The sequence below is a fragment of the Panicum hallii genome, chromosome 2 (assembly GCF_002211085.1).
Source record: "Panicum hallii strain FIL2 chromosome 2, PHallii_v3.1, whole genome shotgun sequence".
NCBI classification, from domain to species: domain Eukaryota; kingdom Viridiplantae; phylum Streptophyta; class Magnoliopsida; order Poales; family Poaceae; genus Panicum; species Panicum hallii.
The window spans coordinates 52,428,167-52,448,451 of record NC_038043.1 but is presented as its reverse complement, the minus strand read 5'-3'; the positions used below and the strand labels follow the sequence as shown (position 1 = coordinate 52,448,451).

Below are 20,285 nucleotides of genomic sequence, written 5' to 3'. Positions count from 1 at the left end.
ATTAAAAAAGGTTGGAGGTGCACCTAGAGATCACCACTTTGCACCTCTAACTAAAGATCACCACTTTGCACCCCTAACAATAGGTGACTGATATTTTTTTTTGGTATATTGGGTTAACTCATAAACCAAAACCAACATTTTTTACTCATACATTTTATAAGTCAACTATATTTTGGAAAGAAATTTTTATCATGAGATTTCAGTTGAAGAACCAGTCTGTAAGAAACAACATGGTTTTATATCGTTTCAGAAAATATGGTTTCACACAAGCTAGGCCAAAACGAACTTCAATAATAATATTGTTCCATCCTAGACTAGATACATACATTGGTTTGCATTTGAAATTACCTCAAATTTAAAATAGCTACAATTGCATAATTGTATACTCGAAGTGGGTTCTATAAAACCTTCTGAACTTCAAATAAAGAACAAATGTTAAATGCTCTATATTGATCATCCACAGTTCTACACTTTGTATATCTAGACTACTTGAAGAAATAGATCAACACCCAAACTTTGAATATATTGGAATTCTGTCCTTGGAGTTGCCTTTTATCTACGTATTTGTGGTCATCGCCCTTTGGGCGTTCTAAGTTTTTCTTTTCTTTTTTTTGTTGCAACCAAAGACTGTTGAATTGAATTCTTGCCCATGAATTGGAATAGTTCAAAAGCCCGATCCCTGTCTCTCTTTTGGTGAGTGGTGGATTATACTACTGATGAACCATGCCCGATATGATTAACTAGCTAGAAAATGCATGACATGGGATTATATTATTACTTACTTGATGTCAAGAAACCAATCGCATTCGCCGAACAAAGAGAAAGGTATTGTCACATTTCTTTAGGCAAAATAAACATCGACTCTACTAAGACCGCTGCACTCAGCCCTTCTTTTCTCCCCTTGTGAAGTAATTGATGCAAGCAATCAAGTGAAAAAAGAGAAGAGAGAAAAAGGCTAGGAACTAATGTCAACTGTCAAAGCGCATGCATGCATAATTAATACGATCATACGAGTGATCGAGCAGCAAAACATATGCCCAAGCCATGCCCACGCGACGAACTGGTCTCCGATCCGACCACGGCTAGGACAATCCGTCAACACCAGCCGGTGGTTGCGTTGCGTCATCATCGGAAGACCGCTTCCTGCTACACGGGCGGGCACCAACCGTGTTTTCCCGTTCAATCCCGAGTACGGGCTACAGACCCGGAACACCAGTACGGGCTCCCGCAGCGAGCCGGCGGCGGTGCGCAGGAGATGCGACGCGGCGATCCAGATTCCCCATCCGCCAATCATCCTTGTCCTTTTCAGCCGCGCCGCCGCCGCCCGGCAGATCCGCTGGGAAACCTCGCTTAATTTTTAACCGCCGGCCGCGTCCGCGCGCAGCATGGTCGTCGCCGTCAGCTGCGTCCTGCGTGCGGTCGCGGTCAAAGCGTGCGCGAGGCAGCCAAAGGATCGATGCGCCTCCACCACAAGATCACCAGGGTTCGCTCTCCATCGATGCCGGTATGCCGCCATGTGTCTTTCTGGATCCAACGCGTAGTTACAGCGACAGGCAGGGTAGTCAACCGTCGATCTGGCGGCTGCAGGCTGCAGACCCCGATCGGAGATGCACAACCCGAAACAAGTTGTTGCGCCGGCGCTGGTGATAGACCACCCCACCACCACACCAATTTGCACTTGCCGAACTCGTGCGCCGGACCGGAGGCTGACTTCTGAATGTTTCCCCTCTCCGGTCTTTTTATGGTCACTTGGTCAGTGTTCAACCGGCGGTCATGGAGTATGCACGGCTGCTGCTGCTCTTCATCGTTCAAGCAGTTCGCGAATGATCGGACGGGTCGTAGTAACTCTCCTCGAGAACTTGTAAGGCAGCTTCATGCCGATTGCACGAGCGACCAGCGTTGGCTGTGTCGGATTCTCTGAAGATACATTGTTGGAAATGCGGTAGAAAACAATGTAATGTGATGGAAAAGAAGAATGAAGTGAGAGCCATGCATGTGTATTATTCTCCGTAACCAAGTCCACAAAAGGTTGGAGTTGCCCTTAGACTGCCCTTTCTGTTGTCTAATGCTAATAGTACTCTTTAGCGGTCGGATGATATGCGTACTCTCTCCGTCCTAGTATACAAGGCGTATCCACATCTGCTTTAAAGACTTTTGAACGTATTTAATTATATCTCTATCAACACTAGTATTACTATATTGATGTACCTGCGTATAGAGAGAGCGCGCCTTGCATTATAGAATTTAAGTAAAAAGTGATTACATCTTATATATTAGGACGGAGGGAGTACATGGAAGAAGTTTAGTCTTAGCCAACAAGACAAGCTTAAGATATACTGACAAATCAGCATTCCTCTGGGGTTAAGTTGCTTGTTATTCAAGTCTCACCACCGTCTTTCAATGGTGCCAGATTTCGACCAATCGCATAAGCACGTTTCACTAAAGTACAAAACGCACCGGTACGACGTGTAAACGCGCACGTCCCGTGATCTGGCCATCCAAAACCAAAAGCCAAAAAACCAAAGAAAATGAAAGACTTGCGAGCATGAGGGGAGACGCATGAACGAACAAGACGTGCATCCGCTTTCGCGATCACGATGGCCGACAAAGACAGGCGGCGAACGAAGAACATGATCCGGCGAAAGGGAGAGGTGGCACTGTCCCGGCACGGCACAATTCGATCTCCTTTTTACAAAAAATCCACGGGCGATACTTGCTCGGATGTTGCGTGCGGTTCCGGGTTCAACCTCAACCAGTAACTGACGGACCTGAACTTTCTCCGCGGCTGTCGGGTAACCTCTCTGTTGTTTCTATTTTCCCCCAAGCCGCCGCAGGAACCGCAGGACTCGAGCTGCGTTGCCGTCTGACCTGAACATTCAGCAGATCGATCGATCCGTTGATGAGTCAGACGCTAGTCTGACCTGCAAATAGCGCAGCCCCCAGCGATAAGATGGGCATTGACCCCGGATCATCAATCACTAAGCAAGAGTCAGAGTTTGATCAACGGACGGATCGCCGGGTGTCCGGTCAGAGGCCAAGGCGTCAGGATCATTGACAGGATCAAGGTCAGCCAAACGGATCGCGGCATCAACCGATTACAGTGCGTAGCAGTCCCAGACGGAAACCCAAGCTTGTTTTTTCCACAGCGCAGCGCGTCAGCTCACTCGTTAGGCTCTGTACGGACGGCTGGAAGCTGGGGCTCGGGGTCAGAGCAGCCTTGGAACGAAGCTGCCCTACGCAGACCGCCGCAGGGCTTCTCTCAGAATCTTCCTTCTGACGAGCTGAAGATCCTGTGGCGGTTAATTCACTTGCGTGTGTGAAGCTAGTTAAGCGCTAATTAATTCAGTAATCCGTGCAGTCAGCCACCGGTCTTCGATCTTTGAAGTCCAGGAAAGCTCCCGTTTGTTTATTTTGTTTGGTTCTGGGATCAGCCTCGTGTATGCTGACAGCGACTTCCGTCCGTCAGCTAGAACCGGTCCGCTCCCTGCGTGCAGCCATGCAGGGACTCGGACCGTCGCGGCGTGACCGGCTAATAAAATAACGCCGCGGCTTAACGACCGATCGACTAGAATGTTTGCAAGTGATTCAATCGGGATGGCAGGAAAGCTAGCTCGTCAAAGAAACCGTATAACAAATTCAGAGCTAGCTTGTCTTCAAACCTCGGTTGGGAAAAATGTAAGAGATAGAATAATGCGTTCTATGGATCATGTATACGCTTTCGACAGAGTACGTTAAAGACCCGTTTTCAGAAAGTAGAAAAGGATAGATACGTCAAAGAATGTGCGTAGTTGTATATATAATGCTGCTAGATTTCGTTTGGCACCGATCCGACCGCAGTTCGGTTCAGTTCTGTATTTCAGTTGTTTACTCGGATGTTGAATTCAGAATTCACCTAGTGCAGAATTCCCCCGAGCACTTTGCTGGAATCAAAAGGTTCAGTATGAGAAACCTGTTTCAGAAAACCTGCTTGTGATTAAGAAACTACGGGCACGGTCAAGTCATGATCCACGCATGAGCACGGACGGACTGGACGCTGTACGAACCGAGATCAAATTTTCAAATTCAGCGCTGGAACGTTCCAAGAAACAGGTTAAGTTCTACCGCTGATTTTTTATTGAGGAAAAGAAAACAGGCAGTTCGCTTCAGAGTTCAGACTGGCACTGCATTTTTTTTTTCAGGGTTGTAGCCTGCCCCGCTCCATAAGATAATCCATGGGCTATGACAGTGGCTCAATCAAGGTGGGCGAATAGAGAAGAAATCGGCCCATGTATCTTTAGAAACAGGCTGAACAGCGAGGCCCATTTGCGACTGGGCTCGGGTCACTCTCGGCATAAAAAAAGCAGAGCCAGGACGACGCAGCCCACTGGCGGCCCGCGGCGCACAGAGAGGCTAGACGGGGGCGAGGGCTTCACGGTCACGGCGCGCGCGCGCGGCCGGTGGCGAGCTGACACGCGGTACGGGCGGCGGCGGTGTACGTGTCGAGCGGCGACGGGCTTGGAGCTCTGGGTTCGGTGCAACGGAGCCATATTTCTCGGGCCAATGCCTTCGGCGCCTCCCACTACTCTTCCCCTGCCCGCCCGCCCGCGCCTCCGTCTCCGGCCGGCTCTCCTCCAGAAATCCCCGCGCGGATCACTCGCCCGCCGGCCCTGCTCTCAGCTCGCTCGTCCCAACCGACAGCGTAACAAACCCCGGCCATCCTCGTCGCTGTCTGCTCCTTCACACTAGAAGCTCTGCCAGAGCTGCAGGATCCATCCCGCGGTAAGCTAACTGCCTGGCGGTTGGGTGGCACAAGGGCTTGCCGTGCTTGTTGCGTGCGTGCGTATAAATAGTCTGGTAGATCCATCTGCTGATCTAGTGCTGGTGCTCGCTGGAGGGTGATGAGGTCCATGGAGAGTACGGACTCGTCGTCCGGCTCGGCGCCACCGCGGCGGCAGCAGCAGCAGCAGCCGAAGCAGCCGGGATCGGCGCCGGACCTCCCGCCGGGGTTCCGGTTCCACCCGACGGACGAGGAGCTCGTCGTCCACTACCTCAAGAAGAAGGCCGCCTCCGCGCCGCTGCCCGTCGCCATCATCGCCGAGGTCGACCTCTACAAGTTCGACCCGTGGGAGCTCCCTGGTACGTAGGCGTCAAGTAAATCGATCCGTACCAGCTTTGATTGGTGAATTTTTTATTAATTGACATGATTATCTCACCTTTCCCGTACAAGGCCGGATCATGCAGCATCTAATGCTCGCATACATGTATTAAAATATTATTTTAGTACTATGCACATCTTTTTCGAAGTAAAGTAGTAGTGGTATGCACATCTAGATTGCTACCGCAGTTGCATACTGCTTGCATGCATATGCTACTCGATCTCATCATTCTCATGCACTGTGGCTTGGACATGACTGGATCAGATAAGGCGACCTTCGGGGAGCACGAGTGGTACTTCTTCAGCCCAAGGGACCGCAAGTACCCGAACGGAGCGCGGCCGAACAGGGCGGCGACATCGGGGTACTGGAAGGCCACCGGCACCGACAAGCCCATCCTGGCGTCCAACGGCAGCCGCGAGAAGGTCGGCGTGAAGAAGGCGCTCGTGTTCTACCGCGGGAAGCCGCCCAAGGGCCTCAAGACCAACTGGATCATGCACGAGTACCGACTCGCCGACGCCGCAGGTTCCACCACCGCCCACCGGCCGCCGCCCGGCGCCGGCGGTGGCGGTGGCAAGGCCACCTCTCTCAGGGTATGTGTGTGCGCACCAGTCTAATAAAGACCGGGACCCGATCTGTTCTTCGCGTCCGTGATTTGATAATCTAACATACGCATGGTGTGGTTGATCAAGCTCTGATTAGTGTCTCAGCTGGATGACTGGGTGTTGTGCCGCATCTACAAGAAGACCAACAAGCTCGGAGTCGGCGATCACCAGAGGAGCCTGGAGTGCGAGGACTCCGTCGAGGACGCGGTGGTGGCCGCGTACCATACCCACGCCGCGCCTGCCGTGGCCGCTGCGGGGGGAGGAGGGGCGCATGGCGGAAACTACACCTCGCTGCTCCACCATCATAGCGGCCATGAGGATCACTTCCTGGACGGGCTGCTCACTGCGGAGGACGCCGGCGGCCTCTCGGCGGGCGCCAGCTCCCTGAGCCATCTCGCCGCGGCGGCGAGGGCGGCACCATCTGCCACCAAGCAGCTCCTCGTCCCCTCCTCCACCCCGTTCAACTGGCTCGACGCGTCAGCGCTCGCGATCCTTCCTCCGACAAAGAGGTTTCATGGGTACAGCGGCAGGGACACCACTACTGACGGCGGTATGTCCCTGTCGTCGCCGTCCGAGAGAAACCACCTGGCCGCTGTTGGCGCCGGTGCCGTCGACAATGGCGCCAGCGGCGGCGCTAGTGCCATTCCTACGTTCCTCAATCCGCTCGGCGTGCAAGCCGCGGCGACCTACCACCACCACGCCATCCTCGGCACGCCGGTGCCGCCGGAAGCAGCTGCCGCGGCCGCCGCCTGCACTTTCCAGCATCCCTACCAGCTCTCCGGGGTGAACTGGAACCCGTGAATCCATGATACCGACACCGCCTATGAGCATGCATCGAATGCATGGCTGGCTTTTCAGGTAGTCAACATTGCTAGCTCTAGTAGTTGTTGTAGTGGTAGTCTCATTCAGTGAGCACTGAGTAGTAGCACGCACAGGACACTTGCATGCATACAGCTAGTTCCCCCATCTCCTATACCACGAGCACGTACCTGTACGGACTAGCAGCTAAGCAACGACGACATTGCTAGTAGATAGGCCATATTTCAAACAAACAAAAAATCTACTAATATACTTACATACTACAGTAGATATGATTAGCCTCTTGAACCTAGCTACAGTTTGGACCCTGCATATTAATAAGTGCGCATCATGCAGTTGATGACATCCGAGTCACATAATTGTTAACTCTTTACTGCATATCGCGGTCGTAAGCTGAAAAGAATTAGGGCGTGGTAATTGCATGCATGTAGATATATGCTTGACCCATGCATATGCCCTCATGTAAAAATGTCCATATACTAGCTATAGCCGCATCTAGTACGTATTGTACGTACAGGATTTCCTAGTTGGGTGGCAGCCGTGTATAGACTATAGATGACCACCTCTTTGCATTGCAATGGGTTGGTTGCTAGACAGGCCACTGCCCGTCACAGTCTCTCCATCTAGGCACCTCTGCTTGTGGACAGGGTAGCTGAAGATATGTGTATCCATGTTTGGGTTGAATCATTGGAATGTAATGTATGTGCAGACGGGTTTTAAAATGGCTAGACCATGTGCCCTATCCTGCCGTGCCATGTCACTCGCAACCCTTATATAACCAGCGGTGAGCGGCTCAGAACATGGCGTCGTTCTCCCTCTGATCCTGACAGCCTCTCGTCCAGCCCCTTCCGGCCATGCTGATCGCGAGCGAGAACTGCGACGTCGCGCTCAGCTGCCGAGGGAGAGCAGAACGAAACCACGCGTCCGTCCGCGGGCGGCGCTGGCAAGGGCGGCGGCGCACTGGCAGGTGGCAACCTGTAGGCGAGGCCTGCGACGAAAATCGAGACGGGACCCGCCGGGAGGAGGGCCTGGATAGCAGCCGCCCGCGGAGGGAAAGGAAGTTGGGCCTAGACGGAAAGGAGTTAGGCGCAGGCGCGCGCGGCGCACGCCTCCTTCCCGATGATTCCCCGCGTGCGCCGGCGAGCGCGAGGCCCCAGCGCAGCGCATGCCAGAGCTCGCGGGCGCTCTATCTGCCGCTCTCGAAACGTCGGCGCGCGGCACCGAAGGCTCGGCGCCTTTCGGCCCTGTCGCCTCCGGTGGCTCCCCGAATAGGGTAGTTTTGGGGTGACGGCACCCGCGACGGTGACGGGGGCGCGCGACCAAATCTTATCTCCGGGGCGGAGGAATTGACCGCTGCCGCAGAAGCCCCGCCTTTAACCGCCCTGCCTTTGTTTTTACCCGGACCCCCCACGCCCCGCCTTGTGTGGCTGGCGGCGCTCGGCTCGCCCACGCGCTACGCGCCGCCCCGCGACTCGCCGGCGGCGTTTTTACCACCGCCGTCGCGATCGCCGCCGACCCGGCCGCGCGATCGAACGCGACCTGGAGGCAGCCGCTGCCGCCGCACGCTAGGTGTTGCGACGCGATTGCGGTAAATGCCACGCCCACCACCGAGTGCGGGCGCGCGAGCGGAGGAAGTAACCACGGTCAGGGGTAGATTCGTACATCCGGGCGCGTGAATAATTCGGCCGTCGCTGTCCGGTGACAATGCTGTATTGCCATCGATCGGCGGCGACACATCGACGTCGACGGCGGCACGAGGGGATCGGAGGGGGGTAGAGTCTAGACAGGCGGATCGGGGGAATTGATGCCGAGATTTTTTATCGCGGGATACGTACCAGCAGATAAGGACAAGGGGATTTTTACCTTTGCCGCGGCTGTGGTGCAGGCTGCAGAGCACGTTGTGTTTAGACCAAAAGTGCTCCGGAACAAAGCTGTCGTCGGTAGCTTAGCTGAAATCTACTCATCCTAAACCTAAACCCACCGTCGTCGTCCCTGTATGGTACCTGTCCGTGTTGAAACTTTGTGCCCCGGCGACGTATCTCCTCTGTCACGCGACGCGAGCGAGCTGAGCCTAGCTCCGGCCTCCGATCCGCCACCTCTCTTTCCGACAGCTGGCGAGCTCGGACGCCGCCGCGGATCTTTATCGCGGTGACGACGGCCCATGCGGCTTCGATCTGAAGCGTAATTAATTGCGGGTTACGTGCTCCGCATGCTAATTAAATCGATCATCAGCTAGTAATAGTAAACGAGATTAGATCAGCATCTATCTATCCTGGCATGGCGGCGGCGTGGTGATTCACAGGGTCGCTTTCGACTGCGGCCGAGGAGGATGACACTGTGCTCCTGATCGGGCCAGCCGGAGGGGTTACCTCGGGGTACCATCTGTCTGTCCCCGTTCGCGCGTCGCGTATCTACAGTAACGGCTCTCCGCGGCGCGGCCAAAAGCTTTCCTTTCCAGGCGCCCCGACGCCTTTCTGTCGTCCCGTCCTCGCCACACCCCTACGCCCTAGCTGCTGCTGCTGCTACAGGTCAAGTACAGCGATCCCACGACGCGAGTGGCGGCTGGCTGGTGCGATTCTGTGTGCTACCGCCTCGCTCGCCAGCCCGGTGCCGATCCCCGGAGTCAAAACCGCCGATAAGCACGGCGGCCGTTCCATCCGCCGGGCGAAAACGCAAAAGCGATGGCTAATCACGCACTAATAGCTGTCTGATCTATCTGATCCCGATCGATGCCCGGCCGCGGCCAATCGCGCGCCAGCTGCGCCGTTGCCATTCAGGGGCAGGCGGATCGAAGCTAGCTAGGTGTGCAGCCAGCCAGCGATCCGGCCGGCCGGCCCGGGGGGTGTGGGGCCGGGCTTGCCGTCTCGGGCGGCGGCCGCCGGGGAAAGCAGAGTGCAACGGCCCGGTCGCCTGCCTGCCGCTGCCCGGTAGCTGTCGGCGCCCGGTTGATGCCGCGACCCCTCCTCTTGTCCCGCTGCTAGCTGCTGCCACCATACCTTCCTCGTCAGTGAAACAGTGGATCCACGATTCCCCACCGCACAACGGCGACAAAAGCGGACGGATTTCACAAGCGGGGAAAAGGAGGGCGGGAACGCACGCGGCTGTGGCTGTCGTTCGCCGTCGCGCGGTGGCTGAATGCGCCGTGCCGGTGGATGGGCGCGCCGGATGTGACCGTACCTCCGTCGGGTCGTACAGGCGGGGGATGTGTGGGGCCCGAGGGCCGGGATTGGGGTGAGAGCGAAAGCGGCCGCGGCAGCTACCGTCTACCGGATCGTGATCGGGGGGTTAATGGTAATTGTGTATTGTGACGGGGCCAGAAGCCCCGGGATCGTACGATACGTGTCGCGTACGAGTTACCGCTAGGGGTTTAATTCGTCGTGCGGAGGCAGGAGGGAATGGAGACGGCAGCATTAGTGATGGGAGCGAAAGCCCACGTTGGGCCCAACCTGTATGTAACTCCGTATTGGGCCACAGCAGAATTCTCGGACTGGTTGTTGGGGAAAATAGAAGTTCCGAAAGGCGGGAAGCTCTCGGGCTGTAAATGACCCGTCGAAGAAAAGTTGGGCTGTGGTCTACATGCAGACTTGGGCTTTCCCACGTCCACTAGATCTTTCTTTCTTTTTCTTATTTTTGTGCGGAACACGTTCACAATACAGTATAGCAGGGCGTAAACATCTGCTGCAAAAGGTTCTTGGCTTCTTGCTACGCAAGTACGCAACGTGGCAGCTATAGATAGGCCGGAGGCCCGAAACGTGCCTGATCGGCCATCTTCAAAGCTCGTTCAGCGACATTTGGGTTCTCCGTGAGCTCTCTGACGACACCCAAGAACGTGCCATCCGCACGGCCACCATCACAGCCATCCTCTCGAACTGGAGAAATGCACCTCTGTTCGAACCTCGAAGGCACGTTTGTATCGGTAACCCAAAATCTCGGGGCGACAGCAGCTGATCTAGTACAAAGTTCAGGCCGGCGGCTTCTACCCTAAGAAACAGGCCAAAATAATATTGCAGATTACGTCAGCACGACCACGAAGGTCTATCCGCATGCTGTAGGTAGTATAGTTGACTGCCAACCATGTTTCTCAAGATCCACGTAACGTGTCGGACTCCACGACCAAGCTGCAAGCCTATCCAACAAAAACCAGCGTGGATGCCACCGCACGGCGTCGTCACCCGTGCGCGATCGAGCAGGCTGGACGCTGGAGAGGCACCGCGGCACCACCGCCCCCAGGCCCCAGCCGTCAACTCGGCCGGCCGGCTCCTCCCCGCATCAGAAAAACCCCGCCGCGCCGCGGCGGCGCTTAGCGTTAGTGGGGCACTCAAGATGCGGCTAATGAGTGATCAATCGCCGCCCGTGCGCGCGCGCCCCCTCCGCTAATGATCGATCCGCCCGACCCACGCACGCGGATGGTCCACGGCCGGGGGGGGGGGGGGGGGGGGGTGTGGGCGCGGGCGGGGGTGGTTGGGCATTCATCAGGCGAGGTGCTGCGGCAGGTGGTCGTGATCATGGGATCCCCCAGCCGCTCGGGGCCGGGGGCCCCGCCGGAACTCGAAGGGAAAGCGCCGGCTCGACGGCGGCTCGGGATCGGATTCAATGGGCAGGTGGATTGGGATCCCCACCACAAAGTGCCGGCACGAATGCGGAAGCGATACGCGCAGGTCGCTGGCGCCGGCGGCCGCGCGCAGAAAGCCGATGACGAGCGAGCGAGTGGCCGGCCGGCCTCCGGGCGTGCGCACGCGATGACGCGACGGCTTGATGCTTGGACGAGCGTTTCGTCCATGCATGGGGCCGCCGGACTTGATTTGCAGAGATTTTCTGGAGATCTTGAAGTACAAGGCTCCTTTGCCCGCTTGGAGTATTGTATAGAGTAGCAGTAGTAGTATCTCCTTTTGGGTTCAGATACGTTGCTTTCTTTGTTCAGGAAAAGGCTACGGCGCTACCCGCCTCTCTTTTGCGCCGCGCCGTCGGATCAAGCTCAATAGAATAACTTCGATAGGAGATCAGGTAAATTTTCGTGTAAATGATAAAAAGTCCAGCTTTACTGTCTAATGTGGCTCGGATCATGCAAAGCTTAGGAGGGATAAGGTTTGAGAGGGACGTGAGAGCGAGAGTTGATGTGGAAAGTTGAATTCTCGGTCCAAATGATCAGGGGTAGGTAACTTTGAATAGGAAAACTCCAAGTAACTTCACATCGACAGACTAATGTATTTAGGCGATGCTATTGCTACCTCACAGTTGAAATCAATCAACAAACCTCTTGTCTCCAAGCCTCCAATACCTATCCTACTTCTCTCGCACTATCTTCTTTGGTTCTTCTACCGTCAGCCTCATGCAACTGAACATTTTTTGGCGGTGGCCTCCAAATCAGTATGCTCTCCTATCCTCTCTGGAGCTGGGACTTGGACCGTGCTATTTTTGGACGGGCTAGCACGTCCTTTTGGCACGATCCAAAACACAGCACAACATATAAAATTTTGGACGGTTCCAGCATGACACGAATATGAGAATCGTGTTGTGCCTAGTATCTCAGCACAATGGGCTATATGGCACGGCCCGCATTTTAAACTGTGCTTAGACCGGAACGGCACGAAAATAACTCATCGGCTCGCGCGTAGCCTGTTGTTCTATTATCATAGTTCAAGTTGTTTCCTAATTAACAGTCACCATAGAAAGAAAGATTCATTCAAGAAAATCACGTAATTTTCTTACCATGCATGGTTTATATGCTTCCTAGTTGAGATATGTTGCCTTTCATATGCAATGTACTAATGTAAAATAAAATTAATAAATCATGTTTTACTCAATTTTGTTTCTTCACATTGCTTGTAGTAGTAGCAACGCATATGCGTGGTGGTATAGCCATGACCATATCTTCTTATAACGCATATTGCTTGTAGTAGCAGCAGCGCACGGCACCATGCGCCAAACATGCCTACAAATCTAGACCCGACATGGCACGAGGCATCAGAGGTCGGACCAGGTCAGCACGAACCAAATCACAGCTCTAATCCTCTCCATCAGTCGCTAACTTTTCGTACAAGCGCCACCTATTGTTCATCCTCCATCACCCGTGGCTAGTGTCGTTCCACCTCGTTACAGCGCAGTATCCACTGTTCACCTCCTCTGCCTGTCCGTTTTGCCTCTCACATACTTCGGTTGTTTCCATTTGGAAGATAAAGCTTATCCTTGCTGATCTTGACCCTATTATTTTTAGTTTTCAGAGTTTGCATGTACCGCAGCAGCACCCAAGTGGCCAAGTGTTATACCCCTAGATGTCTAATCAACTACTATACCCCCTTTCCAAGCTTGACGTGAACGATTCCTGATAGAAGGTGCAATATTTAGTTGCCTGAGTTGTAAGGGGTGAAACTAGGGCAACGTCTTTGGCCTGAGCTGCTGTAGTATTTAACTCCGTTTCTAACCTAAATGAAAGGCAGGCCTCATGTCAATTTGCTTTATTTTTTTAAAATGTTTATTTTGTTGCGGGTATTTAAAAAATATTTAGTTGCCTGAGATGTAGGACTTGTGATATAAATTCATATTCTGAACAAAGGATAATTTTAAGAAGAAGGTCCATTTTAACCGCCTTTACTTTTTGTTCATCGAATATTGACCTTTAGCTGCACCATAATACCTCAATCATGAACGTCGTTCAATTTTGACCCCTGTGCTCGTTTTTTGTTCTTCTGTTTTTTTCAAGTGATGTGGCTGTGTGTTTTCCTGTCTAGATGATTATGACGTGGTTCGAGTACGAGTTCCATTCTTTTTTTCTAATGGTTTGTTACAAAAAAGTCAACCTTGAGGATAAAACCACCAACATGTCACTTGAGAACCACCGATGAAGGGCTTGGATCACAATCAAGCAGTATTGATAATTGAGATGCTAAATCTGAATAGAAATTAAAGTTGATGACTAAAATTAGGCAAGCATAAGAGTTGTAAAGATTACATGAAGTTTAGTTGCTTGGCTTTCACTTCAAACTTCAAACCGAGCGAACAGAGACTTTGGACTGATCGGCGGGCAGTCCCACTGCTCAACCTCACCTGATGTTCATAGAATTAATTGCACTGCTACATAATAAAAAATCTGATGTGGCAACTAAATTAACAAGGAGAAAGGAGAAAAAATGTAGAAACTGTGTCACGTGCAGAAAACAGTGTTGACACAATCTCCAGCGAGCAAGACACAGCCGAGGAGTGCGTTGGGAACTGCGGCGTTTCTTCTCAACTAGGTGTGTAGACCCGACCGCTTGGAACCCCGCACAGCACGCCATAGGAGCCCAATGCTACCACCCGCCGGAGCTCACTGCCGTGCTCGCCGGGGAGCTTTTTGTCGTGCTCGTGTATACTGACTATGCCGCCGCGTATAGCTACGGACTCACCGCCGACGAGTTGCCAGCATGGGTGTGAATGCCTCCAAAGCTAAAAGAGCAATGAAGATAGAGAAAATAATAATCGATTTTTATGAGATTGGAATTGTGATGTGAGATTGGAATTTGGTTGAAAGTACAAGGCAAGCTCGTGGATATGCTGCACCTAAAACAACTTGACATGGACCTGCCTCGTGATGCCCCGTGAAGCACCTGCAAGACCGCTTGCTGCGGCAGCTTGAGAATCCAGCTCATACTTGCGTGAATTGCTAACTTTTCCTACCGGGATCGAGCTCTTCTCCACTCAAATCGGCACCTTTCCGTCAAGATTGAGCTTCACTTCGTCTAAGTAGTTGTTTCCCCCACCGGATCAAGCCGCTTCTTGCCCAAAGAAGTGATCTCTCATCGTTGGAGGGATTCGAACCTGCTTGGCGACCCGAGTTTATCGCGGCAGACGTGCGCCCAACTCGCTCGCGTGGCCCCGGCCACAACCGCGTGCCTCATCTAGTTCTCTGCCTCCGTCGGCCGTTAGCTTATTTATCGAAATCCTTCACGCACCCACAGCGAGGTCGCACATGAAGAGACCTCTGCCGCTCGCCGCCGCCCGTGGGTGGTTGGTCAGAGCCAGTGCTGGGAGAGAAGGGAGAAAAATGGAGAGAGATGGGAGATGAGAGAGGTGGGAGCGAATTTACTCCGGGTCTATGCATATACTGGTCAGGAAACTATATGTTGGGGACGTAGTTTTTAAAGTTGGTTTGTTGCTGATATGAAAATATACATACGATCTATGGAAACTGTGGGCTGAAACTGCGCTAACTCGCCCGTTGGGGACTTGGGTTCCGTTGGGCTCCTCCCCGCTCTGACCGCTGCCGCCAGCCACGTCCGCACCCCGGCGATCCGGTCGGCGGTCGCCCCCGCTCACCGCTTGATTATTCCTCGCAGTGCGCGACCCGGCAGCCCGGTACACGCCCTGCCGCCCCAGTAAACAAGTCGCTCCTAGCCATCCGCACTGATAATCAAATCAATCCGGGCGGGGAGGCCACGGTAATCCAGCAGCTGCCAACGACCAGGCCGCAACACCAGCGACAAGCAGCGCCGTGGCACGGGCCGGGCAGCGCGTCGGGCGCTGAGCCCCTCGTCGCCTGCCGCCCGCCTCCTCCCACGCCGTCCCGGAGAGAGAGCGCCTCTTCTCCGTGACCCGGAGCTGTCTGCCTCACTGCCTCTGCGTGCGTGCGTCGCTGCCCCGCCCGCCCGCCCGCGCCCGCAATAAATAACTCGCTCGCCTCTTCTCTCTCCCCTCCGTTCTCACCTCCCTCCTCATCCAGGGACCCGCCTTGACTTTTCACGTTGCGTTTGAGCGCGGCTGCTGATCTGCGATTCCTCTCCTCTCCACTCCACACCCGGCCACCCCGGGAGGGAATCCTCTCCTCTCCCGCCTGCACGCGGCAGCGGCGGCGGAGGCCGGCGTCCTTGGTCTCCGCGCGGGTGTCTCTGTTCGGCGCTTACCTGCCGGGCGAGCGCGGCATTGGAGGAGGAGGAGATCGGGAGGCGTGATCGATGGGGAACTGCGTGGCGAGCGGGGGCACGACGACGGTGACGGCGGCGGGCGCGGGAGGGGAGGACGGGAGGCGGCGGGGGAGGAGGTGGAAGGCGCCGCGGGAGGAGCAGCTCGGCTCGGTCCCCGGCCGGATCTTCTCCAACGACGGCCGCAGCCGCACCGCCGCCGTGTTCACGCAGCAGGGGCGCAAGGGGATCAACCAGGACGCCATGCTCGTCTGGGATGTAAGCCGCCGAATCTCTTGCCCAATCTCTCTCCCTCCCTGTCTCTGTCCCGCCGCGAACGGTTGGGGCTCTCGTCGTCGATTTGATCCACCGCGGGTGGCGTGGTAATGGTGGTGGAGCTGTCGCCGTGGCAGGGGTTCGGCGGGGAGGAGGACATCGTGCTGTGCGGGGTGTTCGACGGCCACGGGCCGCACGGCCACCTGGTGGCGCGCAGGGTCCGCGACGCGCTGCCGCTGAGGCTCATGTCCGCGGTGCGCGCGTCCAAGGCCGGGCTGGACATGCCCACCGCCGCGTGGAGGAAGGCCTTCGCGCGCGCCTACAAGGCCATGGACAAGGACCTCCGCTCCCACGCCACCCTCGACTGCTTCTGCAGCGGCAGCACCGCCGTCACCGTCCTCAAGCTCGTACGTGCCACTGGACTTGACATGACTCTCCTGCCCATCGATTCATCCTTCCTCGCAGGCACAAATGTCAAATCAAATTCTGTTGGATGTATATGCGTTCGGCCGTGCAACTCACGGGCGGTTTCTGCACACAGGGCTCGGATCTCTACATGGCCAACATTGGCGACTCGCGTGCCGTGCTTGGCTCAAGGGATGGCGCCGCCGGCGGTATGGTGGCCGTGCAGCTCACCGTTGACCTCAAACCTGATGTTCCCAGTACGCCACCATGTTCCCCGCCATTAAATTAGCTTTATTGATGCAGTGCCATTTTTTGTTTGCCTGTGTTAATGGCTCGACTTGTGATTCAGGTGAGGCAGAGCGGATCAAGAAGTGCAGGGGCAGAGTGTTCGCACTGCAGGATGAACCGGAGGTGCCGCGGGTCTGGCTGCCGTTCGACGACGCGCCGGGCCTGGCAATGGCCCGCGCTTTTGGGGACTTCTGCCTCAAGGATTACGGTGTCATCTCAGTGCCGGAGTTCTTCCACTGGTCACTTACAGAGAAGGATCAGTTCGTCATCCTTGCATCAGATGGGGTAATTTCCTCTACCAAGTACTCTAATTTAGTGTTCACTGTTTTGTTTTCAGATATTTGTGCTTGCAGATATATGCGTTTGAGTATATCTCTGATCCAACAAAATCTTGCCATAATCTTTTTCATCAGAACATGATTAGTTGCAATGCAATGTCAATTTGCCACACTTTTGCATTCGTGATCTAAGTAGCCTCACATGGTGGGCCTTTAGCGTCCAGGATGTCCTTTCATTTCATTGAAGCTAAAAGAGAATTCATGATCATGCCTACGAGTGATCCAGTCTTTTGACTTCAAAATGTTATAGCTTTAGGGGTCGGTTGATAAACTGTCATCATGGCAGGTGCAAGAATAATAATTTCCGCCATGGGTCCCTTTCCTGCCTGCTGCATATATAATGATTAGCCAGCTTAACACCCTTCTCCACTGCATGGTCACCACCTGTTGTTATCTGCTGTCCGTCAGCTGTTAAATCTTATTCATATTGAACTTGACATGACCAATTGGTTTATTCATATTGAACTTGACATGACCAATTGGTTTAGTCATTATGGTGAGATGAGTTGCACCTTCCAGCATTGAGCCGGTAGTGTAGGGACTCTTAATCGCAGTAGATAAAATTAAAATGGCCTAAAAAAGATAATCTAAAATTCTCAAGGGCTCTTCACTGGATTGTTAAAGATAAAATTCTCGCTTATAAATAACTTACTTCCTCATTGGTGATCTGTGCATCTGAACTTTTGGAGTTCCAAGCGATGAACTGACCTTATACATTTCGAGTCATTAAAAGATTGATAACTTTTCTTTAAGGTCCATATGTACTAATTGTTTCAGCTTTCCTTGAATATCTGGTCATCTAGCGTTAATCTTATTTGTTTATCACAGGTCACTATGTCACTGTTATAAAGTAGAGCGACAGTCGACCGATCAAAATTAGTGAAATATTTTACTATACCCATGTTTTAATAAAGTGGTAGTACTCGTTATATCCCCATGTGATAGGGTGTCTGCCCCAGAATTAACTCCAGTGCTGATTTATTGCCTTTATTCCCTGCATTGAGTATTGAAATCAAGATGTGTTGCACACGGGCATTAGTTTTCATTTTGTTGTCAGTTATACCAATGAGGAAACTGATTATCACTCATCGGTATCTTACTGGTTGCAAATTCTCCTTGGGATTCATACCCCCTCACTTGATTGCCCTTTCCATTAGTGCACTCATGGTGCATTACCTTAAACAATGCATATTATCAAAAGTTAGATTTTGGCATGGTTGAACTTTGAACCCTTTGTTGAAATGATTGTAGTTGGTGAAGTTGCATAGTTTATTTTACCCTATGTAATGGACTTCTCTATCACTTGAAATGCTCTTTTAATGGAGGACCAGTTGTCTTTATTTTTCAGTCACTGTCTGTAATTGCTTTTGCCTTTTGCAGCTGTTTCTTATTATAATTCGCAAAAGCATGCTACTTTGTTCCCTTTTGGCGTCAATGTTTTTTTTTAAAAAAAAAAGTTAAAGAGCATTCGTGTGGAATCAGCAGGAGTGTTTTCATTGGTCTGCTTACGAATGCGTTTTTGAATCATTCTAGTTGCCCTTCCATCTTCTCTTGTTCGGCCCATTCCCCCTGTCTCTTTATAGTTGTACACTTGTACTCGACCAAATTATACAAGATGCACCACTTGGTGCGGTCATACTTCAGGAAATCTAATGCTAATGCAAATCATGCAGGTGTGGGATGTCCTTAGCAACCAGCAGGCAGTGGACATAGTGTCCTCATCCCCAAGCCGATCAAAGGCTGCAAAATCCCTAGTTGAGGCAGCCACTCGTGAATGGAAAACCAAATACCCGACATCCAAGATCGACGACTGCGCAGTGGTTTGCCTATATTTGGACGGCAAAATGGACCATGAGCGCGACTCGACGGCCTCCATGGACAACATTAGCGTCGACGAGGGTTCAGTCGCAGACCTGAACGAAGCTCCAGAGCAGGAGCCAGCACTGACCCGGAATTTCACGGTCAGAACCGTTGCTGGGAGCGCCCATGAGAAGGTGCTGGCTGGGGCGACGGACGCAGTGGTCGCTGGCGCAGCCCACGATCAGAATTGGTCGGGCCTTGATGGCGTGACGCGGGTGAACTCGCTCGTCCAGCTTCCCAGGTTCTCCGAGGAGAAGGCGATTGGCTGAGGAACTGCGATTCTTTGTTCTTAATTAACTTATTCTCTTCTGTTTGAATTTAGTTTAGTCGCCAGTTGTTTGAGAGAAAAGGTAGAAAAATGAAACATGGTCTTGTGATTTCCTCCGGCGCCAAGCAATCGTTTGAGCCCGCTGTGCCTAGTGCCTCAGCTGTGTGGCTTTTAGCGCAGCAAAATTGCACATTTCCAGAGACAAAGGTTTCTCTTGTGCCTTCATCTGGCTTCAGGTGTGCAAGGATACCTGAAAGGCCAAGGAGCAAGGAAACCTTTGTCCGGAGCGTGCAGTTTTGTTGTGTTAAACGAACAGCCGGTGCTCCTATGCACAGTGGCCGCGAACGCGTGCTAGGCGCCAGTCATCTGGGATGATGACGCTGTCGGGTGACTTGTAAATTCTCTCCCCCACCGGCACTTGGCTTTGTAGAGAGATGTGTCTGTCTGTCTGTCTGGGCTTTTCCGGAGCGTAGCTTTTCTTGACAGGGCGCAGTGCGCGGTGCCGGCTTTGCCGATCCATCGGCTGCCGAATTTTCGCCCTCGTTGGTATCGTACTGTGCGCCTTGCATGTTGCATCTTGTCTGCGACGAGCGATGCGAATGTAACCTGCCGAATTGCGCTGTAGGGCTGCACAGGTATCCGTGGAGTGCTCACAGGTCCAATCGGTCGTACCTGATTTGTCGATTCCTTGGTCTCATTTCTGCACCGAATTCCCCTAGATCGAGATGGGGTGCGCGCACTGTGCGAGCTGTAGATGGCACTGATGGTTCGCAACTTCATACATGTGGAATGCATTATGCAACGGAACCAGTTGCAGGCTTGCAGCCCCAGCCCCTGCACGTATGGTCAGTTTCCCGGTGCAGGATGGAGCGTTCCACCGTTTCTGTTCAGAACTAGTACGTGTACGTGAATCTGCCAAGCTTTTCTCCCCTCTGTTCCCGGCGAGGCGCCTGCAGGCTGCAGCTCTGTGGGCGACGACACTGGCACTCTTGCACGACGAGGGCATGTCTGGATTGAAGTAAGTAGGTGTTTAATCTCGAAGTCCAGTGAGGATATTTCTGACGCAGTAGATTATAGGTGGGATGTCATCGAGATCGGGAACTAAATATAATATTTAGGAATACAAGATTTAGATAAATTTGGACCGCCGAGAGCGTAATACCCTACATTCTGTACGATAGTTTGTATTGCCTTAAGTGTTGATGTTTCGGAGAGGGTTCCTTACCCACTCTTATATAGTATGTGGGAACAGGGTTACATAAAAATTATAACCCGATACTAGCTTAGAAGTCCTACTCGAGTACTACTCGGGTAATTTTCTTTTGTTCCGACTAGTCCTACTCCTGTACGAGCAGTTACAGTTGTGTGGACTATATCCCATCATTTATTCTAGAATATGTACGTCATATGCGCAGTCCTAT

General features: G+C 53.1%; 2 protein-coding genes across 2 annotated transcripts; both read left to right on the top strand.

The window, feature by feature from the left end:
- Positions 1 to 4,589: 4,589 nt before the first annotated feature.
- LOC112881920 (NAC transcription factor NAM-B2-like) lies at positions 4,590 to 7,150 on the top strand. The gene is made up of 4 exons (XM_025946850.1): positions 4,590 to 4,758; positions 4,874 to 5,115; positions 5,400 to 5,725; positions 5,843 to 7,150. The coding sequence occupies exons 2-4, from the start codon at positions 4,878 to 4,880 to the stop codon at positions 6,536 to 6,538; spliced, it is 1,260 nt and encodes a 419-aa protein (XP_025802635.1). The 5' UTR covers positions 4,590 to 4,758; positions 4,874 to 4,877; the 3' UTR covers positions 6,539 to 7,150.
- A 7,874-nt stretch (positions 7,151 to 15,024) lies between these two features.
- LOC112881823 (probable protein phosphatase 2C 64) lies at positions 15,025 to 19,349 on the top strand. The gene is made up of 5 exons (XM_025946703.1): positions 15,025 to 15,708; positions 15,843 to 16,112; positions 16,247 to 16,367; positions 16,460 to 16,683; positions 18,410 to 19,349. Exons 1-5 carry the CDS (start codon positions 15,484 to 15,486, stop codon positions 18,863 to 18,865), a joined length of 1,296 nt encoding a protein of 431 aa, XP_025802488.1. The 5' UTR covers positions 15,025 to 15,483; the 3' UTR covers positions 18,866 to 19,349.
- Positions 19,350 to 20,285: the final 936 nt, after the last annotated feature.